This window comes from Hemiscyllium ocellatum, chromosome 22 (assembly GCF_020745735.1).
Source record: "Hemiscyllium ocellatum isolate sHemOce1 chromosome 22, sHemOce1.pat.X.cur, whole genome shotgun sequence".
Classification (NCBI taxonomy): domain Eukaryota; kingdom Metazoa; phylum Chordata; class Chondrichthyes; order Orectolobiformes; family Hemiscylliidae; genus Hemiscyllium; species Hemiscyllium ocellatum.
In genome coordinates, this window is record NC_083422.1 from 22,844,433 (window position 1) to 22,867,023 (window position 22,591).

At 40.8% G+C, this 22,591-nt stretch overlaps 1 protein-coding gene across 1 annotated transcript in view; it reads left to right on the plus strand.

The window, feature by feature from the left end:
• LOC132826138 (cilia- and flagella-associated protein 46) overlaps positions 1 to 22,591 on the plus strand; it is a 214,053-nt gene that overhangs the window by 108,600 nt on the left and 82,862 nt on the right. The window contains exons 33-36 of the mRNA XM_060841785.1: positions 922 to 1,028; positions 9,509 to 9,658; positions 10,579 to 10,761; positions 11,025 to 11,160. Coding sequence (XP_060697768.1) covers positions 922 to 1,028; positions 9,509 to 9,658; positions 10,579 to 10,761; positions 11,025 to 11,160 — 576 coding nt within the window. The remainder of the gene's footprint in view (positions 1 to 921; positions 1,029 to 9,508; positions 9,659 to 10,578; positions 10,762 to 11,024; positions 11,161 to 22,591) is intronic.

The window sequence follows — 22,591 nt, forward strand, 5'->3', positions numbered from 1 at the left end:
GTTCATATTTACAGCAACCACCTCTCTGTAACGTTAACAAATTTCTGCTTTTACAAACATAATCATGTTTATGTCTCTTTGTGTAGCTAAGTGGCTTATGTCTCCTCTGTGTCTGTGCAGTTCTAAATTAATCTTACATTCAATACACTATATCTTGACCCTTAAAAACTTGAGCTTGCTTCACTCTATACCAGTCTTTCAAACTGCTAGAAACTATATACCCTTCAACTGTATATTCTATATATCTATCTAGTTGTCGAATTGACCTCTGTCAACATGGAACCTGTGTAGCTTGTTTAAATATTTTCTGTTTATCAATCATATCGCCATGTTAATTTTAGGCAAATACTGCCTCAACACACTACCTTAGAGCATTTTTGTTTACTTTTTAAAACATTCGACAAAGCCAGACATGAAGGTCTATCCAACCTCAAGCTTTTTTAGTTTTTGTTCATGGGATGTATGTGTTGCTGGCTCACACTGCATTTGTTGCCCAGATAGCAGCTAAGAGTTAACACATTGATGTGGATCTGGAGTTGTATGTATGTCAGACCAGGTAAGGTTGACAGATTTTCTTCTCTCACAGACATTAGTGAACCAGATGGGATCTTTAACAACAATTAACAGTATTACATAGTCACTGTTAAGCTAGTGCTTTTATTCCTGATATTTTTTATCATTGAATTCAAATTTCACCATTTTCCATGGTGTGTTTCAAATCCATGTTCCAAGAACATTGGCTGAGGTTCTGGATTATTGGTGCAGTAACACCACCACTTTGACACTATCTTCAAGAATAAAAGTGAAAGTGTTATTTCAAGAGTGTGCTGCACAAATGGCATAAAATTGTACATTTTAAAAAATTATTGTTTATGATGTTTTGGTTACATGTATAAAAAACTTGTATTACTATATTTTCAGGTTTGCAGCATCTTAAAGCAGGGCATTGAAAAATTTCAGTCTGTTTTAGAGGAAAAACCTCATCGACATGCGGTTCTTAAATTTATGATTACTTCAATGGAAGCCAAGTAAGTTCTGTGGAATAATAAGGCAGTATTGGAGAATTTCTGTGACTTGAAGAGAATTATTCTAGCTGTTGTTATGACTGGTGAAGAAGGAAGAAATGACTCCCTTGATTACTCCACTGCTCATTTGAGTAGTAGGTTTTTATCATGGATTTAAAGGAGGTGACTTTTGGCAACTCTGTCCCATTATTTATGTTTTGAGGCTGTGAATAATTTACACAACAGGTTTCTTAGGTGAAATGATGAACAAGACCTGCAATTATCTGAAATTATCTTTTGTTTTCCCTGAGCACGGAAGGTCTGGGTACAACACCATTCACACAGTCACACATATTTGTCTGCATACACACAACTATCGATCTCGGTGCAAAAGGCAAAGCTTTCAAGGAGGTGATAATCCCAGAAGGTTAAAATAAGAGACTATACTGTTAGCATTTCCTAGATTGCTTTTGGTGTAGTAAGTTCAAGTTGTGATTGTTATCTTAGGCATTCTCCTGGATACAGTTGTTCATGGGACATAGGTTTCTGGCTAGCGCTGCATTTATTGCCCAGATGGCAGCTAAGAGTTAACACATTGATGTGAATCTGGAGTGGTATGACCAGGATGGCAGAATTTCTTCTGTCAAGGACATTCGTAAGCCAGATGGAAACCAGATGCACAGCAGATTTCAATGTTTAGGAAGATCTTATTTCATAATTAGATTTCAGACAGACCTGATCACATTTGCAGAGCTAAAATGAGAGAGAGGGAAAGAGAGAGAGAGCTTCTGGAATAATCTTCTGGACAGCACTCTTGGGTAGTCTCTCTTCCACTTGGAAAAAGGGCCTTGCTCATTGGTACATTCCAGTTTGACAATGAATTCATATTCATGGCAGATATTGCTTCAAAACAGTTACATTTTGATGTCTCGTCTCAAAAACATTTGAAAACGTTCAGGATGGTGTAAAACAAAAGAATGTGATGTTTCACGTTCTTCACGATTTTGATCTTCTGTTTCATATCCCATCTGGTGGGATACAAAATTGTGGACTTTAGCATAGGTCAGTCTCTGTTTAAAAAGAAAACACAGATCTTTGGGTCTCAGTATTTTGTGTGAAATTCAACTTGGAAAATAATGATATGTTCAAGACAAAATTGAAAAAAACATACCTTTGTATCACCATAGAAGAGCACAATATTACTGAGGTTTATGCTGTGGATTGTCCATTTTTAGTTGGACCCACTTCTATCAATTCTATAATCTTAGAAAATTCTTCAAATTAGTTAAATAAATTCTATGAATACAAAACCTTGCTGGATTTTGTGTTCAATGTTACTATGCATATAGTTCTTGATCTCTGGTTTCTAGATAGCTGCAGATCAAACCTAGCCTGAAAGATGCAGCTTGGGGTCTTGCAGTGTGCTGCCCAATGTGGCAGGGTTGTGGCTAACACTACAAAATATATCCTCCGGTCACTCAACCTAATTCTAGGGGACATCTAACACCCTCCCCTGTACCCTTAGTCAACTTGCCTCTTAATCTTTCATCAATGACGCATGAGCTGTCAAATACTTACAGCCTACCCCTCTCCCATACATCTGCCCCTCTACACTCATTTCCCCATATTGAAGTCCTCTAAAGAACTCTTAATTACTCACATGCCACATGTATACCTTCACCCACCTGCTACGTACAATCTCACCCACCTGCCACCCAAACCCCTCCCCCACCTGGCAGGCTACCATTTTATCTGCCCAATGCCCCATTCCCTTCACTATCTCATGTTCTAATCTACTCCCATCTCCAACTTCTCTAAATAACTGCGGAAAAGACTTTAGGACCTTAAGTATTTTACTATCTGGAACACAGCAGTTACTGCTGTGCAAAAAGGGATGTATCTTGGCCTCCAAATGTGATCCTGCATTGAGTGGATCGGAAGCCAATTTCTTACAATGGAAACATCAGGACAGGTCAGACTATGAAGTCAGGCTGTGAAAATCATTGATGGGTAAATGGGCAATCTTAAGTAGGATTACTGGTGGTTAGATCTGTTCCAACAGTAATTGGAAGATTTGACCAATAATCTTCAGTGTCTTAGGATGTCCATCAAGATTGTGGATAGCTTGCTTCCACTCCACTGTGTCCTGAAATGGATGATACGTCCAATCTGCTGCTGCTGCCATGTGAGGCAGGTTAGTGGCAGGAACATTAAATATTGGATGCATGTGCACTTTCTCTGCTGTCAAGATTTTGCATCTGCCTCTGTTCTCCTAACAAAGTTCTCGATATACTCAGTGTCTTCCCAACTAAACCCTCTTCTGGTCAGGGACTCCCAGGGGATGTTTGACCTTGTCAGGGCTGCTTTGGGGACATCTCTAAACTTTGGATCTATACTAAAGATTGCCTAGCAAAATCCTGTTAACTAAACTTGTTTTGTCAGTGCACACCTTGGTGGGGCAACTGTAGAGATGCTTCCAAAGAGAAGCAAGTGCTTGCTATCTATCTATGTATCTATTTATCTGTCTGTCTGTCTACCTATCTGTCTATCCATCTGTCTACTTGTCTGTCTGTCTCATCTCTGTCATCTCTATATAATCTGTTTTATCTAATCTATCTCTCTATGTCTCATTCAGTAAAAAATAACCCTTAAAAGAAATCCAGCTATCAAAATATTTCAGCAAATGTCTTCTTTTCTGGAAATTATAGGAAGTTCCAGAAATCAGTATATCAGATCTCATTATAAATTCTGAAAGCGAAATAGTTAATTCGATCCAAAGACTAAGGTCTAACTGATTTTTCAACAACACTGAGGATCTCCCAAGACACTTCTGTCAACAGCAACGTGATCTACTTGAGATGGAACTGAAAGAACTCGAGTCAGAATTGTACATCATGGAAATAGACCCTTCGGTTCAACTCGTCCACACAAACCAGATATCATAAACTGGTCTAATTCCAATTGCCAGCATTTGGTGCGAATCTCTCTCAGCCCTTTCTATTCATATACCCATCCAAATGTCTTTTAAATGTTATTGTATTAGCCTCCACCACTTCTTCTGGCAGCTCATTCCATACAAGTATTACCCTCTGCTTGAAAAGGTGGCATTACCAATGTCCTGTACAGTTTCGACATAAACTCCCAGCTCCTATATGCATACCAAATGCTGCCTTCACTATCCTGTTTACCTGTATTGGTACCTTCAAGGAACTATGAACCTGCACTCCGATGTCTCTTTGTTCAGCTACACCCTCTAGGACCTTACCATTAAGTGTATAAATCCTGCACTGAATTGCCTTTCCAAAATGCTTCACTACATACTTACCTAAATTAAACTCCCTCTGCCACTCCTTGGCCCATTGGCCCATCTAATCAAGGTCCCGTTATACTCTGAGGAAACCTTCTTAACTATCCACTACATCACCGATTTTGGAGTCACTTGTGAACTTACTAACCATTCTCGTATGTTCACATCCAAATCATTTATATAAAGGACAAAAAGCAGTGGACCCAGCGGCACTGATTTTTGCAGCATACCAGTGGTCACAGGCCTCCAGTCTGAAAAACAACTCTCCACCACCACTCTCTGTCTCCTATCTTCAAGCCAATTTTGTATTCAAATAGGTAGTTCTCTCTGGATTCCATATGATCTAACCCCGTCTACCATGCGAAATCTTGTTGAACGCCTTGCTGAAATCCAATAGACAACATCCACTGCTCTACCTTCATAAATCTTCTTTGTCACTTCTTCAAAACTCAAATTAGTGAGACATGATTTCCCATGCATAAAGCCATGCTGACTGTCCCTAATCAGTCCTTGCCTTTCCAAATACATATAAATCCTGTCCCTCAGAATCCTATGCAAAAACGTACCCACTACTGATGTCAGGCTCACCAGTCTATAAGGCTTTTCCTTACCACCTTTCTGAAATAATGGCACTACATTAGCTACCCTCCAGTCTTTCAGCACTTCACCTGCGGCTATCGATGAGATAAATATCTCAGCAAGGGGTTCAGTAATCACTTCCTTACTACATGGTTCTAGGTTACACCTGATCAGGTCATGGGGATTTAACTACTTTTACATGTTTTAAGATGTCCAGCACATCATCCTCTACTTTTCAAGATATCACTATTTATTTCTTCAAGTTCTCCAGCTTCCATAATGTTCTCCACAGTAAATACTGATACAAAATACTCATTTAATATCTCATCCACTCGTAGACGACCTTTTTGCTCTTTAAGGAGCCCGATTCTCTCCCTAGTCGCTCTTTTGCCCTTAATGTAGAATCTCTTTGGATTCTCCTTAACCCTATTTGCTAAAGTTTTCTCATGTTCCCTTTTTGCCTTTCTGACTTGCCTCTTGAGTAATCTCCTACTACCCTTATACTCCTCAAGGGATTCACTTGATCCTATTTGTCTATACCTACTAAATGCCTCTTTCTTTTTCTTGACCAGAAGCTCAGTTTCTCCAGCATTTCCTAAACCTACCAGCCTTGCTGTTTGCACTGACAGAAACATACTGCCTCTGGACTCTCACTATCTCATTTTTTAAGGCCTCCCACTTTCCAAACATCTGTTTCCCTGCGAATAGCCTCTTCCAAACAACTTTTGAATGTTCTCCCCTAATACCATCAACATTGGCCTTACTAGGAGTAGAAATTAGGCCATTGAGCCCATCGGGTCTTTTTTGCCATTTAATCATGCCTGATAAGTTCTCAACTCCATTCTCCCACTTTCTCCCTGTAACCCTTGATCCCCTTGACAATCAAGAACCTATCTATCTCAGTCTTGAATATACTCAATGATCTGGCCTTCACAGCCTTCTGTGGCAATGAGTTCCATAGATTCACCGCTGTCTGGCTGAAGAAGTTTCTAGTTATCTCCATTCTAAAAGGTCTTCCTTTTACTCCAAGGCTGTGCCTAGTCTCTCCTCCCAATGGAAACATCTTCCCAACATCCACTCTGTCCAGGTCATTCAGTATTCTGAATGTTTCAATTAGATCCCCCTTATTGTTCTAAACTCCATCAAATGTAGATCCAGAGTCCTCAAACATTTGTCATATGTTAAGTTTTTCATTCCTGGGACATTCTTGTGAACCTCCTCTGAACACATTCCAGGACCAATACATCCTTCCTGAGATATGGGGCCCAAAACTGCGCACAATACTCCAAATGTGGTCTGACCAGAACCTTGTAGAGCCTCAGAAGTACATTCCTGCTTTTATATTCAAGTCCTCTCAAAACAAGTGTCATCACTGCATTTGCCTTCCTAACTGCTGATTCAACCTGCAAGTTTTATCTTGAGAAAATCCTAGACTAGAACTTCCTAGTCCCTTTACACTCAAGAGTTCTGAATCTTCTCCCCGTTTAGAAATGTCTGTATTCTTCCTACCAAAATGCATGACCTCACACTTTCCCATGTTGTACTCCATTTGCCACTTCATTGCTCACTTCATAACCTGTTGAAGTCCTTCTGCAGCTTCTCTGCCTCCTCAGTGCTAGCTGTCCCTCTACCTGTCTTTGTATCATCTGCAAATTTAGCCAGAATGCTCTCAATTCCTTCATCTAGATCGTTAATGTATGAAATGAAAAGTTGTGGTCCCAACACTGAGTCCTGCAGAACATCATTTGCCACCGGCTGCCATCCAGAGAAAGACCCGTTCATCCCCAATCTCTGCTTTCTGCCTGACACCCAAACTTTTGTCCATGTTAGCACTTTGCCTCTAACACCATGAGCTCTAATCTTACTCAGTAGTCTCCTGTGCCACACCTTGACAAAGGCCTTCTTGACATCCAGGTAGACATTGGCTCTCCTTGGTCTATCCTCTTTGTTACTTCCTCAAAGAATTCTAACAGATTCTCAGGCATTACCTCCCCTTGATGCAACCATGCTGACTTTACCTGAGTTTACCATTCACTTCAAAGTATTCAGAAATCTCATCCTTCAGAATGGATGCCAGGATCTTATCCATGACTGAGGTTAGGCTAATCATTCTGTAATTTTACATATTTTGCCTTACTCCCTTTTTCAACAGGAATGTCACGTTTGTGATTTTCCAGTCCTCTGGGACTCTCCCTGACTCTTGTGATTCCTGAAAGATCACCTGAACACCTCCACTATCTCTTCAGCTATCTCCCTTAGAACTATGGGGTGTGGTCCATTTGGACCAGGTGATTTATCCACCTTCAGGCCATTCAGCTTTTGTAGCACCTTCTCCTTGGTGATGGCCACCATACTCAGCTCTGCCTCCTTACTTCCTTGAATTTTTGAGATATTTCTCATGTGTTCCACTGTGAAGACTGACACGAAGTGATTATTCAGTTCCTCAGCCATTACCTTGTTCCCCACTGCCATCTCTCTAGCATCATTTTCCAATAGCCCAATGTCCACTTTTGCCTGTTTTTTGCCCTTTATGTATCTAAAGAAACTCTTACAGTCTTCCTTTATATTACCAGCTAGCTTACTGTCATATTTAATATTCACGGTCTTTCTTTCTCTTCTTGTTGCCCTCTGTTGGTCTTTATAAGCTTCCGAATCCTCTGGTTTGCCACAGCCCTTCACCACATTAAATGCTTTCTCTTCTGTTTTATGCTATCCCTGACTTTCCTGGTCAGCCAAGGTTACCTCATCCTCCCTGTATCTTTCTTTTTCCTCAGGATGAATCTCTGCTGTGTCTCTTGAATTACTCCAGAAACTCCTGCCATTGCTGTTCCATTATGTTTTTCTGCATAGGCTCCTCTCCCAGTCAGTTCTATCCTAGCTCCTACCTCATGCCTCTGTCATTGCCTTTATTCAGCTGTAATGCTGCTACCTCTGATTCTATCTTCTCCCTCTCAAATTGCAGAGTAAATTCAATCAGATTATGATCACTGCCTCCTAAGGGTTCCTTCCCTTTTTGAGCCTGCCTCAATGCTCAACATTAAATCCAGTGTTGCCTGTTCCCTAGTGGGCTCCACCTCAAGCTGCTCCAAAATGCCATCTCATAGACATTCCATAAATTCCTTTTCTTGCAATCCACTACCAACCTGATTTTCCCAGTCTACATGCATATTGAAATATAATAAGGCAACCCCTCCCCCAGCCCAGTCCACCTGCCTATCTTTTCGATAGGATGTTTATCCTTGAGTATTCAGCTCCCAATCCTGATCCCCTTGCAGCCAGGTCTCCGTGATGCCCACCACATCATACCTGCAAATTTCAATCTGCGCCACAAGCTCATTTACTTTACTCCTTATACTGCATGCATTCAGATATGACATCTTTAGTCCTGTCTTAACCGTCCCCTTCTCATTGTCATTCGTTTGTCCAGTGTGGTTGAAGTTTGATTGCTAACCCTTTCCAAACAGCCTATGCTATTTGTGTCTGTACTAGAGATTTTAATAACCTCCCCTGAGTTCTGCACACTTACCTCCTCCTTAAATTCGGATTTACTAATTTCCCCTATAACTGAACCAGCAACCCCCAATTAAAGCCATGTCTAAAGCCCTAGTTGTGCAATTTGCTGGGACTCTGGACCTAGCATAGTTTAGATGAAGACCATCCCAGAGGAACAAGTCCCTTCGTGCCCAGTACTAGTGCCAATGTCCATGAATTCAAACTCATTTCTCTCACACCAATCTTTGAACCACGCATTTACTTGCTTAATCTTATTGACCCTGTGGCAATTAGATCATGGATCAGGTAATAATCCAGAGATTATCATCTTTTTGGTTCTTTTTAATTTAGCACTTACTTCGTGCTCCCTTAGCAGAACCTCTGTTCTAGTTTTATCTATGTCGTTGATACCACGTCCACTGGATCTTTACTCTCCCACACCAAGTTCCTCTGAGGTCCAGATGAGATATCCTGAACCCAAGCATCAGGCAGGCAACACAACTTTTGGGACTCTTTATGCTAGTCACAGAGAACAGTGTCTATATGTCTAACTATACTATCCACAAGTACAACAATATTTCTCTTCTCTCTCTCCCCACTTGAATGATTCCCTGCCCCAAGGTGCTGTGGTCAGTCAGTTCACCTCCCTACAGTCCCCATTCCCATCCACACAGGGAGCAAATCTCTTGAACCCGTTGGAGAAGGACAGGAGCTGAGGCTCCTGCAACTCCACCTGCCTCACTCGCTGCCACACCCTCCTGTCCCTGGCCAATGGCAGAATTCGGGTTAGTCTTAGGGATGTGACTGCTTCCTGAAACATAGTGTCCAGGTAACTCTCCCCCTTCCTGAAATGTCACAATGTTTGAACCTCAGACTCCACTCTGAGCCAGAGTTTTTCCAGTAACCAACATTTACTACAAACATGGTCACTGGGAATCACAATGGGGTCCATCAGCTCCCACAGCATGCGGAGACAACACATCACCTGATCGTCCATCCTTACTTAATTAATTTTGAATTTTTTTTGGCTGTTTTAATTTCTCTGTTTATTTTCTCAATCTGATTGCAAGTTATAACAAATAAATAAGTTGTAACCAATAAATTAACAAGTTTATATTTAACGCAGATTCAAATTTAGCAGACCCTGTATCAGCCAATCAAATCACAGCCCTCCTGTGATGTCACCTTTTGATTTCCCCCTCAGTGGAAACCCTCAGAACCTTTCCCCGGTTTCTGTCCGTTCACTCCTGCTCAGGTCCTCTCCCAAGTCTCCGAGGTAAGTTTTTATATCAACAGCCTTCCCAGGATACTTTCTGTTCGCTCCCGCTCAGTTCCTCTGGCTTATGCCTGAAACATCGATTCTCCTTCTCCTTGGATGCTGCCTGACCTGCTGCACTTTTCCTGCACCACACTCGCAACTCCTGTTCTGAAGTGAAGGCTACTAACCCCTGAGGTAAATTTTTATATCACTCACCTTCCCTGGCTGCTCTCCACTCACTCCCAGTCAGCTCCTTTCCTGAAGTGTAGTCTCCCATAGGATATCAGCTCATTCAACCTTTATAGTTTGGACTTTTGCTCTACAGGAGTGTTATTTTTCAAAGTTATTTTCCCACCCATAATATCTTTGCAGAGATGTATCCCTTCCTATCTGTGCATGAATATGTGAGGATTTTTTTTAGTTCTGTTAGCACCTTATTTAATTCACTGTTTTTACACTGAAAATCAGGAGCTGTTATTCTAGGAGTCATCACAAAACCTAAAGATTTTTTAAAGGAAGTATTCAAAATACCCATTCACTTCTTTCCTAGACACAGGTTGATAGAAAGCATAGACTGGGTTTTTATACTTAACAGAAATTATGACTTACTACAAGCAAATATATTCTCATTACAAGGAATACATTATGGACCGTAGGTATATGACTCTATAAATTCAAACTCTCATCCTTTTATAAACTCCCCCTTATGCATACACATCCAATAACAGATGGGAAAACCCATGGATTATTGATGGAGAGAAAAGCTGGAACATAGTTCAATGGTTCCTTTTCAGAGGGTTGTTGAGAATCCCATTTCCCTGCTCTTTCTCTACATTTCCTTCCTTTCCCAGTCATTTATATTTCTCTTCTCAAAACAAAATTTATTGGCTATTTATTGTGTATATTGTACATTAAAGCTTTTTAATTTTCCAATATAGGTTGGAATTAATTGAAATTGAATCCATGAAAGTATTAGGCGATCCTTATTTTAAAAAACCAGAAAACTTGCAAAAGTTGTCATCAGCTTGTGCTAAAATGGAGAAGTTTGCAAATGTTATGCTGCAGTATGGATACAGAGAAGAATCAGTAGATGTAATGAGAGAACATACCGAGATACTAATGTAGGTTCATATAAATGCAATATTTATGTATTTGTTTATTTATTCTATAAGTTGAGCGTATATTGAATGCAAGTCAGAAAGGTAATTGCTGACGAGCCTTTATTTTTGTTACTTCTATGTTTATGTGGCTGGGCTATATTTTCCCCACTGAACAATGCACCCTTGTTGTTTTTATTTTGGGGAGTGGAGTAAGAAAAATGGGAGTTTAGATTAGGTTTTACTTATGGATGGGCCTGGTTTAATGCAACTTTCTATTCCTGAAGGATGCTCAGTAAATACAGTGAGGAAGAGGAAAAGAAGCACCATCATCTATTAAATGCGTACTCACTGATCAAGAAGGCCATCTTGATTGAAGAAGAAGCCTTCAGTGACCTGATGAGCTTGTTGCCACTTAAAGCGGTAAAAAACAGGTTTTCAAATGTTAATCTGCATTATTTACCTTAAAATTCTTTACAGGAGTCAGAAGCCATCTCAAAAATAATAATGAGTACATAACATGCACTGGATTCATTTTCTCCTTTAATTAATAAAGTCATGATATCTGGCTGATGAAAGAGGATGTCTTTCATCATCCTCTTCCCTCATGAGATAACATAACCACTGCTGCATTCAGTTGATTCTTGCATTGTTAGACTGACAGCCCTCATAAATTGGGCTGCATCCAACCATTCCCACGTAGATACATCCAAGTGATCGATCCCACTAGTGCTCGAAATAAAGTCAAAGTTGACTTTTTAACTTCCTGGTCTTGTGTATTCCTGATGGTTAACACAGACATAATACTTACCTTGCAGGACGAATGAAATGACATCAACTCTTTTTTTTAACAAAACAATAAAAAGCAAAAATGAATTCCAATTTTAAACAACACACAGTTTCATATGGAAGCACTTTCTTAGCCTTGGTCAATTAACCTTTTGAGTTCTAACCAGACTTTTTTAAGTTTTGTGTAGGGCGTCTGCAATCACTTTTGATTTTCTGGTAATGTGAGTGATTTTAATGTGGTGCAGTGAAGGAACAAGCTCCACTGGAATAACCTGGCATTGTGATTTAATAATCTTTCCACAGAGTTTAACAGGTTGTTGCCAGTATAGATTGTGGTACCCATTTCAAGCATGCATCTTAAAGAGAAGATTTGTAGCTCAGGTTGAGGTTCAGGTTGTAAGTTTGCTCACTGGGTGGAAGGTTTTTTTTCCAGCCATTTTGTCACCATGCTAGGTAACATCGTAAGTGAGCCTCTGGTGTTATGTCTTGCTTTCTATTTATGTGTCTTGGTTTCTCAAGGTGGATGATATCATTTCTGGTTCCTCCTCTCAGAGGTTGGTAAATGAGGTCCAAATCGGGTGGCACGGTGGCACAGTGGTTAGCATTGCTGCCTCACAGAGCCAGAGACCCGGGTTCAATTCCCGCCTCAGGCAGCTGTCTGTGTGGAGTTTGCACATTCTCCCCGTGTCTGCATGGATTTCCTCCGGGTGCTCCGGTTTCCTCCCTCAGTCCAAAGATGTGCAGGTTAGGTGATTTGGCCATGCTAAATTGCCCATAGTGTAAGGTGATGGGGTAAATGTAGGGGAATGGGTCTGGGTGGGTTGCTCTTCAGAGCGTTGGTGTGGACTTGTTGGGCCGAAAGGCCTGTTTCCACACTGTAAGTAATCTAATCTAAAAAAAAGATATGTTTATTGATGGAGTTCCGCTTTAATAGCCAGGCCTCTAAGAGTTCCCTTGTGTGTTTCTGTTTAGTCTGTCCTAGGACGGGAGTGTTGTCCTAGTTGAGGTGGTGTCCTTCTTCATCTGTATGTAAGGATACTAGTGATAGTGGGTCCTGTCTTTTGGTGGCTAGTTAGTGTTCGTACAGACTGGTGGCTAGTTTTTTGCCTGTCTGTCCAATGTAGTGTTTGTCATAGTCCTTGCATGGTATTTTGTAAATTACATTCATTCTGCTGGTTGTTTATATAGGGTTCTTCAGGTTTCTCAGTTGCTGTTGAAGTGTGTTGGTAGGTTTGTGGGCTACCATAATGCCAAGGGGTCGGAGTGGTCTGGAAGTCATTCCAGAGCAGCACGGTGGCTCAGTGGGTGAGGGTGGGGGGGGTGGGAGGGGGGCATGGTGGCTCAGTGATTAGCACTGCTGCCTCACAGCACCAGGGACCGGGTTCAATTCCAGTCACGGGTGACTCTGTGGAGTTTACACATTCTCCCTATGTCTGCGTGGGTTTCCTCTGGGTGCTCTGGCTTCCTCTCAGAATCCAAAGATGTGCAGATTAGGTGAATTGGCCATGTTAAATTGCCCATAGTGTTTAGGGATGTGTAGGTTTAGATGCATTAGTCAGGGGTTTAAAAAAGAATATAGGGTAGGTGAGTAGGTCTGGGTGGGTTACTCTTCGGATAGTCAGTGTAGACTTATTGGGCCTAAGAGCCACACTGTAGGGATTCTAATTCTAATTCATATGGTAACGTGGCTAGAGTTTCTGGGTACATTGTGTTTGCTTGTTTGGATTTGTTGTTTAGGAATTGGCCGACTGTGTTTATTGGGTATGTTATGAAGGTGTAGGTGTGTACAATACCTTGAAGAGAGAGAGGAGGCTGGCAAGTACAAAGTGTGCTGAACAATTTAAAAATGTCACTTTTGGTTGACACAAATATTTGGCGCTGTGTTCCCATGGTACAAAAATAAATTAAAATTCGGCCAATCAGTTTAAATCATGACCCAGATACCAAAGTCCAAATGAATTTGAATTTAATGTTTTGATGACATCAAACCAATGAAATAATCTGATGCATTGGGGTATAAAATCTGACATTTTAAACAGTTAGGAGGAGAACAGCAAAGAGCACCAATATGTACAGACTGCTAGTCAAATAGCTCTCTGAATAATACCTGTCCGTAAGAAAAGTTGTGCAGCAGAAGATCGAAGAAGAAAAGACCCAGGAAAATACAGAGAAAAATCTACAAAGGAGAATTGACAAAGTTGACTGGTTTGCAAATCTTAATCAGGATCTTTTTATCACACCTATATTGTAGAGTGGGAGATAAAAGGTAGGTTTGAGAGAAAGGATTACTAAATAGTTGTCTAATTTTCCCTTCTGGACTTATAAATAAAATTGTTGATTTTTACTTTAAGTAATGGCCTCTGGGATAGTTCTTTGCTTCTCAAAGTTTAACAGATTACAGCGTGTGAGATAAGCTTCTCTGTGTGTTGGGTTTAAATTAGCAGAGAGGTTTACCCTGTGTCGTAACAGTTACCTGTTCTTCTTGAATATGCTGTATAGGTATTTTTCTTCTGCTTCTTGTAGTTTCATTTACCAACCCCTGAGAGAAAGAACTAGAAATGATATCACCCACCTTAAGAAACCAAGATACGTAAATAGAAAGCGGGACATAACACTAGCGTTTCACCGGAGGCGCACTGATGGTGTTACCAAATGTGATGACGAAGCGTCTGAAAACAAACCTTCCAGCTCAGCGAGCTAACTTACAAGCTAAACATGTATTTTAAAGTGTTTCAGTGCGAGTAATAAACTGTACTGTACAGTACCATCTTTCATGGTTATTTAGCTTTTTGGAGAAGAACCTGATTTGTGTCTCTATTATGGATTTGTTGCTTTGATATCACCCACATTGATGGCTACTTTCAGTGTTTGTTTGAATTTTGGAGATGTAGCCACTGGCTCGCTTTTCAAAATCAGTTTGGGTTTTCTCAGTCTTGTCTACCTTTGCTGTTTTCTGGATTAGATCTGTCAGTAGTGTAGCTACTGTGCTAAAGTTTAGGCCAGGTTTGGAAGGGACATTCAATAGAACTGACAGATTCCCAAGGACCCTATGTTTTCTCATTTTATTGCGGGAACAGGAATATGTGTTACTGCATGTACCTTTGCAGCCCTGGGTAGAACTCGTCTTTGACCACTACATATCCACAAAGGTGGCATGGGAGGTGGTGGACTCACTCCTTGCAGTGTTGACTACTAGGTCAGCTGACAATATTTTTCAGAAGCGGACTTCTATTTGCTGTAAATACGTTCCCCCCCTCCCAGGTGCTGCTGTTGATTAGGATATATGTCAAGGTACAATACACAGTTAGATAAACCAGTCTGTATCTGGTTCATCCATCTTTGAAAGGTGGCTTGGGCATTTGGAGTCCAAATGACATGACTGAATACTCATATAACTCGTCTGGAGTTATGGGAACATGCTAGTACACCTTGAGTGACTCTATTTTGGTAAAATGGGTGGCTTTACTTATCCATTCCATGTAATCTTCCAGCCAGGATATGGGGTAGCAGTCAGCCTGGCCATTGCATTAAATTTTAAGTAGTCATTGCAGAGCCTTGTGGCATTGTCTGATTTGGACACAAGCACAACTGCTGAGCTCCAGTTACTGCTGCCAGGCTCTGTCAGTTGGAGCTTCAGCATTTGGATGACCGCTGCTCAAACCTGGGCCAGCCTTTCAGGGTCTAGCCAATTGGGTTTATGCATTGTGAAGAGGTCTCTTCCACATCCACATCATGTTGAGCACATTGAGTCTGCTCAATGCTCTGCAGGAAGGTGAGTGAATAAAGAATCTAACCTGGCTAATATTTTGGTATTCATTAGCTGGATAGTAGACAGTTCAATATTGACCTTACCCATTTGTCCCTCTGGTTCATTCTCACTACTACCCTTGTCCTGTAGGTTGCTGGTAATAGGGGCAGACCATTATCTGTTTGTCCCCATATCTGTAGTGGTCTTGCTTTCTCATATTGACATGATAAAGCCTTTGCCTTTTTCCCTCTGTTCTGGCTCTCATATCAGATAAACATATCATCATTTTTGCTCCTCTATTCACGCCAATAAGCTGGGACTTTAGGAGTTTGCCTGTGTTTACACAAGGGCTGACACAGTTCCTAGCTAAAAGGCTCAGGCCCTGGCATTTTGTCTGTTTTTTTGTTTCACTACTGTTTGGGAGATTTTCAAATGTTATTGGGATGCTTTGCAGGCTAAAGATAGTCACTCTTGATGCTGTGCTATATAATCTAACATGAAGCCTTCCTCCTTCTGTTCTAAAATCCTCTCCTGAAGCTGTCCTGTTTGGTGCCCATAAATTAAGTCAACAGGGAGCTTCCTTTATCCCAGTTCTTTATCTGATTCTTTATCCCAGTCATTGAGGTACTCATGATAGTGTGCCTTGATTATTGTTTTTAGCATCTGATAGTTCCATTCAAGTGCTCCTGTGACTGAATGATGCACTGAAAACTTCTGCTGATACATCTCATGGCTACCCATGACTTCATGGAGTGTTTTGGGCGTGTAATTTGGCCCCAAGTCAGATTGAGTTGGTGTCACACCCTGGCTGACCCATAATCTCACCTCATTCCATTAAAGGATTGGTCACCAGTGATATTTGTACATGGTCATTTGATTAAAGGACAATGTAATGTATTTGTCACATAAGCTGCAAGCACAAAGTGGAGAGGTGACATTAGTATAGCCCAGTGACTGTCTAGTGTTCTCTGTGCTAAGAGTGTGTGTGTATGCATTGTGTGTGTTTGTGTTTGTGTATCCCTGCGCAAAAAAAGAGACCTGGACAAAAAATGCAAGGCGTAAGTGGGTGTGAGCTCCAAAGTCAGGTCCTGAATGGCTGAAATGATGTATGAGTTGTTCCGAAAACAGACCCAATAACAGGCTAAGACTGGTGGCTTGTTGATGCCCACTTACATGAAGGAAGTGTGGAAAAGGATAGTGTCCATGGGGCATGCAGCAAAATAATGGCAACAGTGGAGCTGAATGAATGGCCAGAGGAACAAACAGTAAGTTGGTGTAAGTAACTGCTCTGGATGAGGAGAATGGAGAGCTGCATAGAAATGACCTGTGATTAGCTAAGCATAAAATTGAAATGCATGGCACTAAGATCATTAGCAGGTTTCTGAATATGCTGTTATAACGCTAAGGGGAAAATCAGGCTTTCTGTACTTGACATTTCAAATTTGATTGTTCTCATTCTCACCATATTTTCCCAACATTTTTGCCTTGAGCACCATAACGTAATGCCATTCTCCAAACTGTCTCACACTGTTTCTGTTCAATTAATCATCCAAAGCCCTTGAATGCCTCAGTTGAAGCTCCACCATACCACCAGGCAATGCATTCCAGACCTGAAACACCCATGTAAAAAATGTTTTCTCACATCATGCCACCTCCTTTTTGAAAATTACTTAAAATCATTCTTGATTCTTTTACAAGTGGGCACAGTTTTTTCCGATTAGCTTTATCCAGTCTCTTGTGCTTACTTCAGAGCTCTGCACCATAGGGTCTTCCTTACTTCTATTTCCAAAGCACGCACAAGGCAAAAAGAGCAAATGCAGATAAACTTTGCAGAATACTATATGTTTATTCAAATATTTTTGCATCAAATTTGATCCAATAAGTATGAACACAAAGAAGAATAAGTATTTCAAGCTCATTAAACATTGAATTATCGCCCAGAAATAACTTGATGCGCGATCTGCTGTGTTAGTGTAGCATTTCCATACTTCAGTTCTCTCAGTGATCTGGATTGCTGATTTAACACTGAAGTTCCGGTCTAATTCCCAAAGCTTATTTGGATATTTTTGTTTCAACTTCATAGTTTGTACTTTTCGTACAAATTGTTTATATTGATCAAAGTTGTCTGCTGTTGTTTAGAACACATGCTGGTTAACCAATGATGAGTCATTTTAAATATTGTTTGCTGCACAACTGATTTATCACTAATATGTTGTTTCAGAGCTTTCCAATGAACCAAAATGGATTATTTTCAAAGACTATTTATTCAACATAAATTCTGTCACTTCAATCTTTGTTAAGACAGGCTGTCTGACCTTTATATTCACAATGTGCATTTCAGGGGAGCTAAAAACTTGATTTCTGCACATAAACAGATACTGCTTTCAATGCTCACCTCCATTGCTAGGAAACCTGAGATAATGGAAAGTCAGACTATTTTGAGCTAAGTTTTCATTTTCATAGAAATAATCAGATAAAACATCTCATCTTAGGTTTGTTGTGTATCAAGCTGGCAGTTGATAAATTAGTTCTGTAGTCCAGCTAATTTTTTTTTTTGGAATATGCTTCAAAATGTTTAATTTGAGATCTGGTCAAATTACGAGTGAAAGTCTGTTTTCTAGTTCATATTACTTAGCAGTTCCTTGCTACCAGGCAGCTTACTATATGACAATGTCTAACCTGATGGCCTGCACTGACACATCTCATTGCAGAAAAGGTAAAAAGGAAGTGACAAAACGTGTAAAGTATTTAAGGATCTGAGAAAAAATCTACACAGGTCAAAAGTGAGAAAAAGGTTGGCAGGTTATTCAGTTGGAGGTGAGACGGTTAACTAGATTAAGAGTTCTGTACACAAACATGCCACATGAGTGATAAAAACAAGTGAGTTAGAAGCACAATTTCAACTGAAAAGGTTATATTAGTCATTATAGAGATCATCGAGCTAAGCTTACAAACCCGTGAAGGGGCTTAATGGGCTAAACACACAAGTTGTTTCTCCTATCTGGGAAAATCTATGAAACAAAGGCACAGTCTCAGGCTAAGAGCGATTGTTTTGGACTGGGATGAGAATAAATCTCTTAAATCAAAGTGTTGTGAATCTTTAAAGTTCTCCAACCCAGTGGATTGTGGATGCTCCAGTACTGAATATGTTTAACGCTGTGACAGGCGTATTTCTCATTTCTTACGAAGTTAAAGGATAAGGCAAGGAAACGGGAGATAAAACTGATGATCAACCATCTTCATGCTGAATGGCAGAGCAGCTTTGACATACTTTTGCTCCCATTTCTTGTAAACATGACCATGATTAGGCAGTAGATGACGAGGATTTGGTCAAAATTCAACATTAGTAATCACATGGAAAAAGATGGTTAATACAAACAGTCAGCATGGATTTCTAAAGGGGAAATTACATTTATATAACTTACTGGAATTTTTTTGGAAATGATCAATGAAGGTAACATTGTTGGTATAGTCCACATGGATTTCCAGAAAGCTTTTGATACAATGCCACATGAGAGACATGTGAAGAAAATTAAAGATCATAGTGTAAAAGAGACATTATCAATCTGGCTGAGTGACAGGAAACAGAGAGTAATGGTTAATGGATATTTTTAGACGAGAGGGAAGTTTGTAGTGGAAATCCTTAGGAGTCCATAAGATCATAAGAAAGAGGAACAGGAGTAGGCCATTTGGTCCATCACGTCTGCTCCACCATTCTATGGGATCTATGGTTGATCCAACATTCCTCATGTCCACTAGCCTGCGTTTTCCCCATAATTCTGACTGATCTGGAAACTATCTATCCCAGTCTTAAATATACACAAGGACTCTGCTCCCACAACCCTATGAGAGAAGGAATTTCTCCTCATCTCAGTCTTAAATTGGCACCCCTTTATTCTGAGATTTTGCCGTCCAGTTCTATATTCTCCCATGAGGTGGGAACATCTTCTCAGCATTTATCCTGTTAATCCCTTTGAGAATCCTATATGTTTCAATGAGATCATCTCTTATTCTTCTGAACTCCAGGGTGCAGAGTCCCAACCTGTTTAGCCTTTTCGTATAAGACAATCCCTCCATATTGGAGATCTTCTTAAATAATTTTCTCTGAACTGCCTGCAATAAAATAATATCTTTCCTCAAATAAGGGGACCAAGAACTGCTCACGGTGCTCCAGATGCAGTCTCATCGGCAGCTTGTATAGTTCCAGTAAGACTTCCCTACTTCATTCTCTTGGCTTTCCTGATTCCCTGCTATACTTGTGTGCTAGCTTTCTGTGTCTCATACACAAGTACCCCAAAATGTTGCAGTTTCTGCAGTTTTTCACTAGTTAAATAATACTCTGTTCTCTCTTCCAAAATGAATAACTTCATGTTTTCCCACATTACGCTCCATTTACCAACTTTTTACCCACTGCCTTAACCTATCAATATCACTCTGTAAAGTATTTGTGTTCTTCTCACAATCTGCCTTTCCATCATTTTTTTTCTGTCTGCAGTACATTTACTTCCTTCCTCCCACTCATTCATATAAATTGTAAGTAGTTGTGGTCCCAGCAATGATCCCTGTGGAAACCCACTGGTTACAGGGAGCGAACCTGAAAAAGAAGCTCTTAGATTCATAGAGATGTACAGCACAGAAAAAGATCCTTCGGTCCACTCGTCCATGCCGAGATATTCCAACCCAATCTAGTCCCACCTGCCAGCACCCAGCCCATATCCCTCCAAACCCTTCCTATTCATATACCCTTCCAGATGCCTTTTAAGTGTTGCAATTGTACGAGCTTCCACACTTCCTCTGGCAGCTCATTCCATACATATACCACCCTCTGACTGAAAACGTTGCCTCTTTCATATCTTTCCCCTCTCACCCTAAACCTATGCCTTCTAGTTCTGAACTTCCTGACCTCAGGGAAAAGACTTTGTCTATTTATCTTATCTATGCCCCTCATAATTTTGTAAACCTCTATAAGGTCACCCCTCAGCCTCCGACACTCCAGGGAATTCAGCCCTAGTTTATTCAACCTTTCCCTATAGCTCAAATCCTCCAACCCTGGTAACATCCTTGTAAATCTTTTCTGAACCCTTTCAAGTTTCACAACATCTTTCCAATAGGAAGGAGACCAGAATTGAACACAATATTCCAAAAGTGGCCTAATCAATGTCCTGTACATCTGCAACATGACCTCTTAACTCCTGTACTCAATACTCTGACCAATAAAGGAAAGCAAACCAAACGCCTTCTTCATTATCCTATCTACCTGTGACTCCACTTTCAAGGAGCTATGAACCTACAATCCAAGGTCTCTTTGTTCAGCAACACTCCCTAGGACCTGACCGTTAAGTGTTTAAGTCCTGCTGGAATTTGTTTTCCCAAAATGCAGCACCTCACATTTATCCAGATTAAACTTCATCTGCCACTTCTCAGCCTATTGGCCCATCTGACTAAGATTCTGTTGTAATCTAAGGTGACCTTCTTCGTTGACCACTGCACCTCCAATTTTGGCTTATTTAGCAAACTTACTAACTATACCTCTTAATCCCCACTCGTTGCTTCCTGCCATTAGTCAATTTTCTACTCTTGCCAATATACTGCCTCCAACACAATGACTTATGACTTAACTTTTGTGAGATACCTTGTTGTACCTTCTGGAAGTCCCAATACTATATACTGGTTCCCCTCTATCCACTCTGGTTGAAGCTTCCTTTAAAATCTTTTATTAAAAATAAAAAGTTAGACATGATATCCCTTTCATGAAACCATACCGACGCTGTTTGATTAGATAACGATTTTTAGTTGGTCTTAGGACTTGTACTTTTCCTAATATATTACGATGATCTGGCTCTTGGTGTACATGGGACAATATCAAAGTTTGCAGATAAGACTAAATTTTTAAGAATTGTAAACTGGGGAGGTGGACAATGTGGAACTGTAAAAGGGCATTGACAAGTTGGTGGAGTGGGCAGATTTGTGGCAGATGATTTTCAATGTAGACTTTGGTCACAAGAATGTTGAAAGACAATATAAAATAGAGGGTACAATTCTGAAGGGGATGTAGGAACTGAGGGACCTGGGTATACATGAGCTCAGATCATTGAAGGTGGCAGGACAGGTGGAGAGAGCAGCTAATAAAGCATACAGTGGCTTAATTAATAGGAGCATCAAGTATAGGCCTATTTGCATGCTTTAACTTCTCATTGTCAGTTAATCCTATCTCAGTGACATGCAATTTCCTATTCTCCTAGATAGAAACTAGACATTGATAGTTCCTGACATGAAATTCCAAGCAGGTACCTGGAGTCTGCGGCTCATTACTTGCACTTCCAACTTAGACAGCAGTCACCAGCATCCCCAGCCATGTTCCATGGGCAGTGATTGCATTCAAACCTTATCCCTGGACATTGGTGGCAAACACATACCACTCTCACTGCATCATTATGCTCTAATACTGGCCCAATAAAAATGTGGTTCTGTATTTTGATGCTGCACTTTGGAGTACAACTTCTCATTGCAGTGCTGTGACCAGACACTTTGTACCTAAGGACAGGCACTCCTCTCTTAGGTTGGGCCGGGTACGTTGCAGGGCTTCTCACTTGCTCTCTTAGTTCTCAGAGCAACTCTGACTTGCCTTGCCTTTTCACACTTTGCCTGCCAAACCAGATCTTAAAAGCCCAATACTGCTTTGTTGTTATATTGTTCAGTGCAGACATAAAGCCAAGAGCCTTGTCGTTGTTAGTAGTCATCAATCAAGCAGAGAGACCTGTTTTACAGCACTGTGCCAACTGTGTACATGGCAAACACACTAAACATTCTTCAATCAAATGGCCATGTCTCAAAGTCTAAGGTGGACTAGTCCTAAGTCAAATCAAAGGGGACACCCTTCAGTCAGTGGGTCCCAGAGCAGTAAGGTTAGTGGAAACCTTGGACATCAGTTCAGGAATTTGGGCATGGTCACTCAGTTGTCTGGGGTGTCCAAGGTGAGGGGTCCTTACCTCTACACTTCAGGGAGTGGATCATGGTCAGCCCTGTATGTTCAGCACAACTAGTTGAGGATTCACACGAAGTCAGTCGAGCTGCAAAGAAATTAGTCCTCGATCTAGTCATTAGTCAATTAGTGCTGTGCATCCAGGTTTGTGAAGAGAGTCAGCCACTGCCAGTCCTGGAGTCTGTCCAATACAGGTCAAGGAACCTTAGGGGCCATCAGTGCTTCTGACACACCTGTCTGCTCCTCCTGTGTATTCCTGTGCATTTGTTAAGTTGTTAATTGCCAAAACCATGGGGTCATCTCCTCCAAGGGAGTGAGTAGGTACTTGGCCTTCA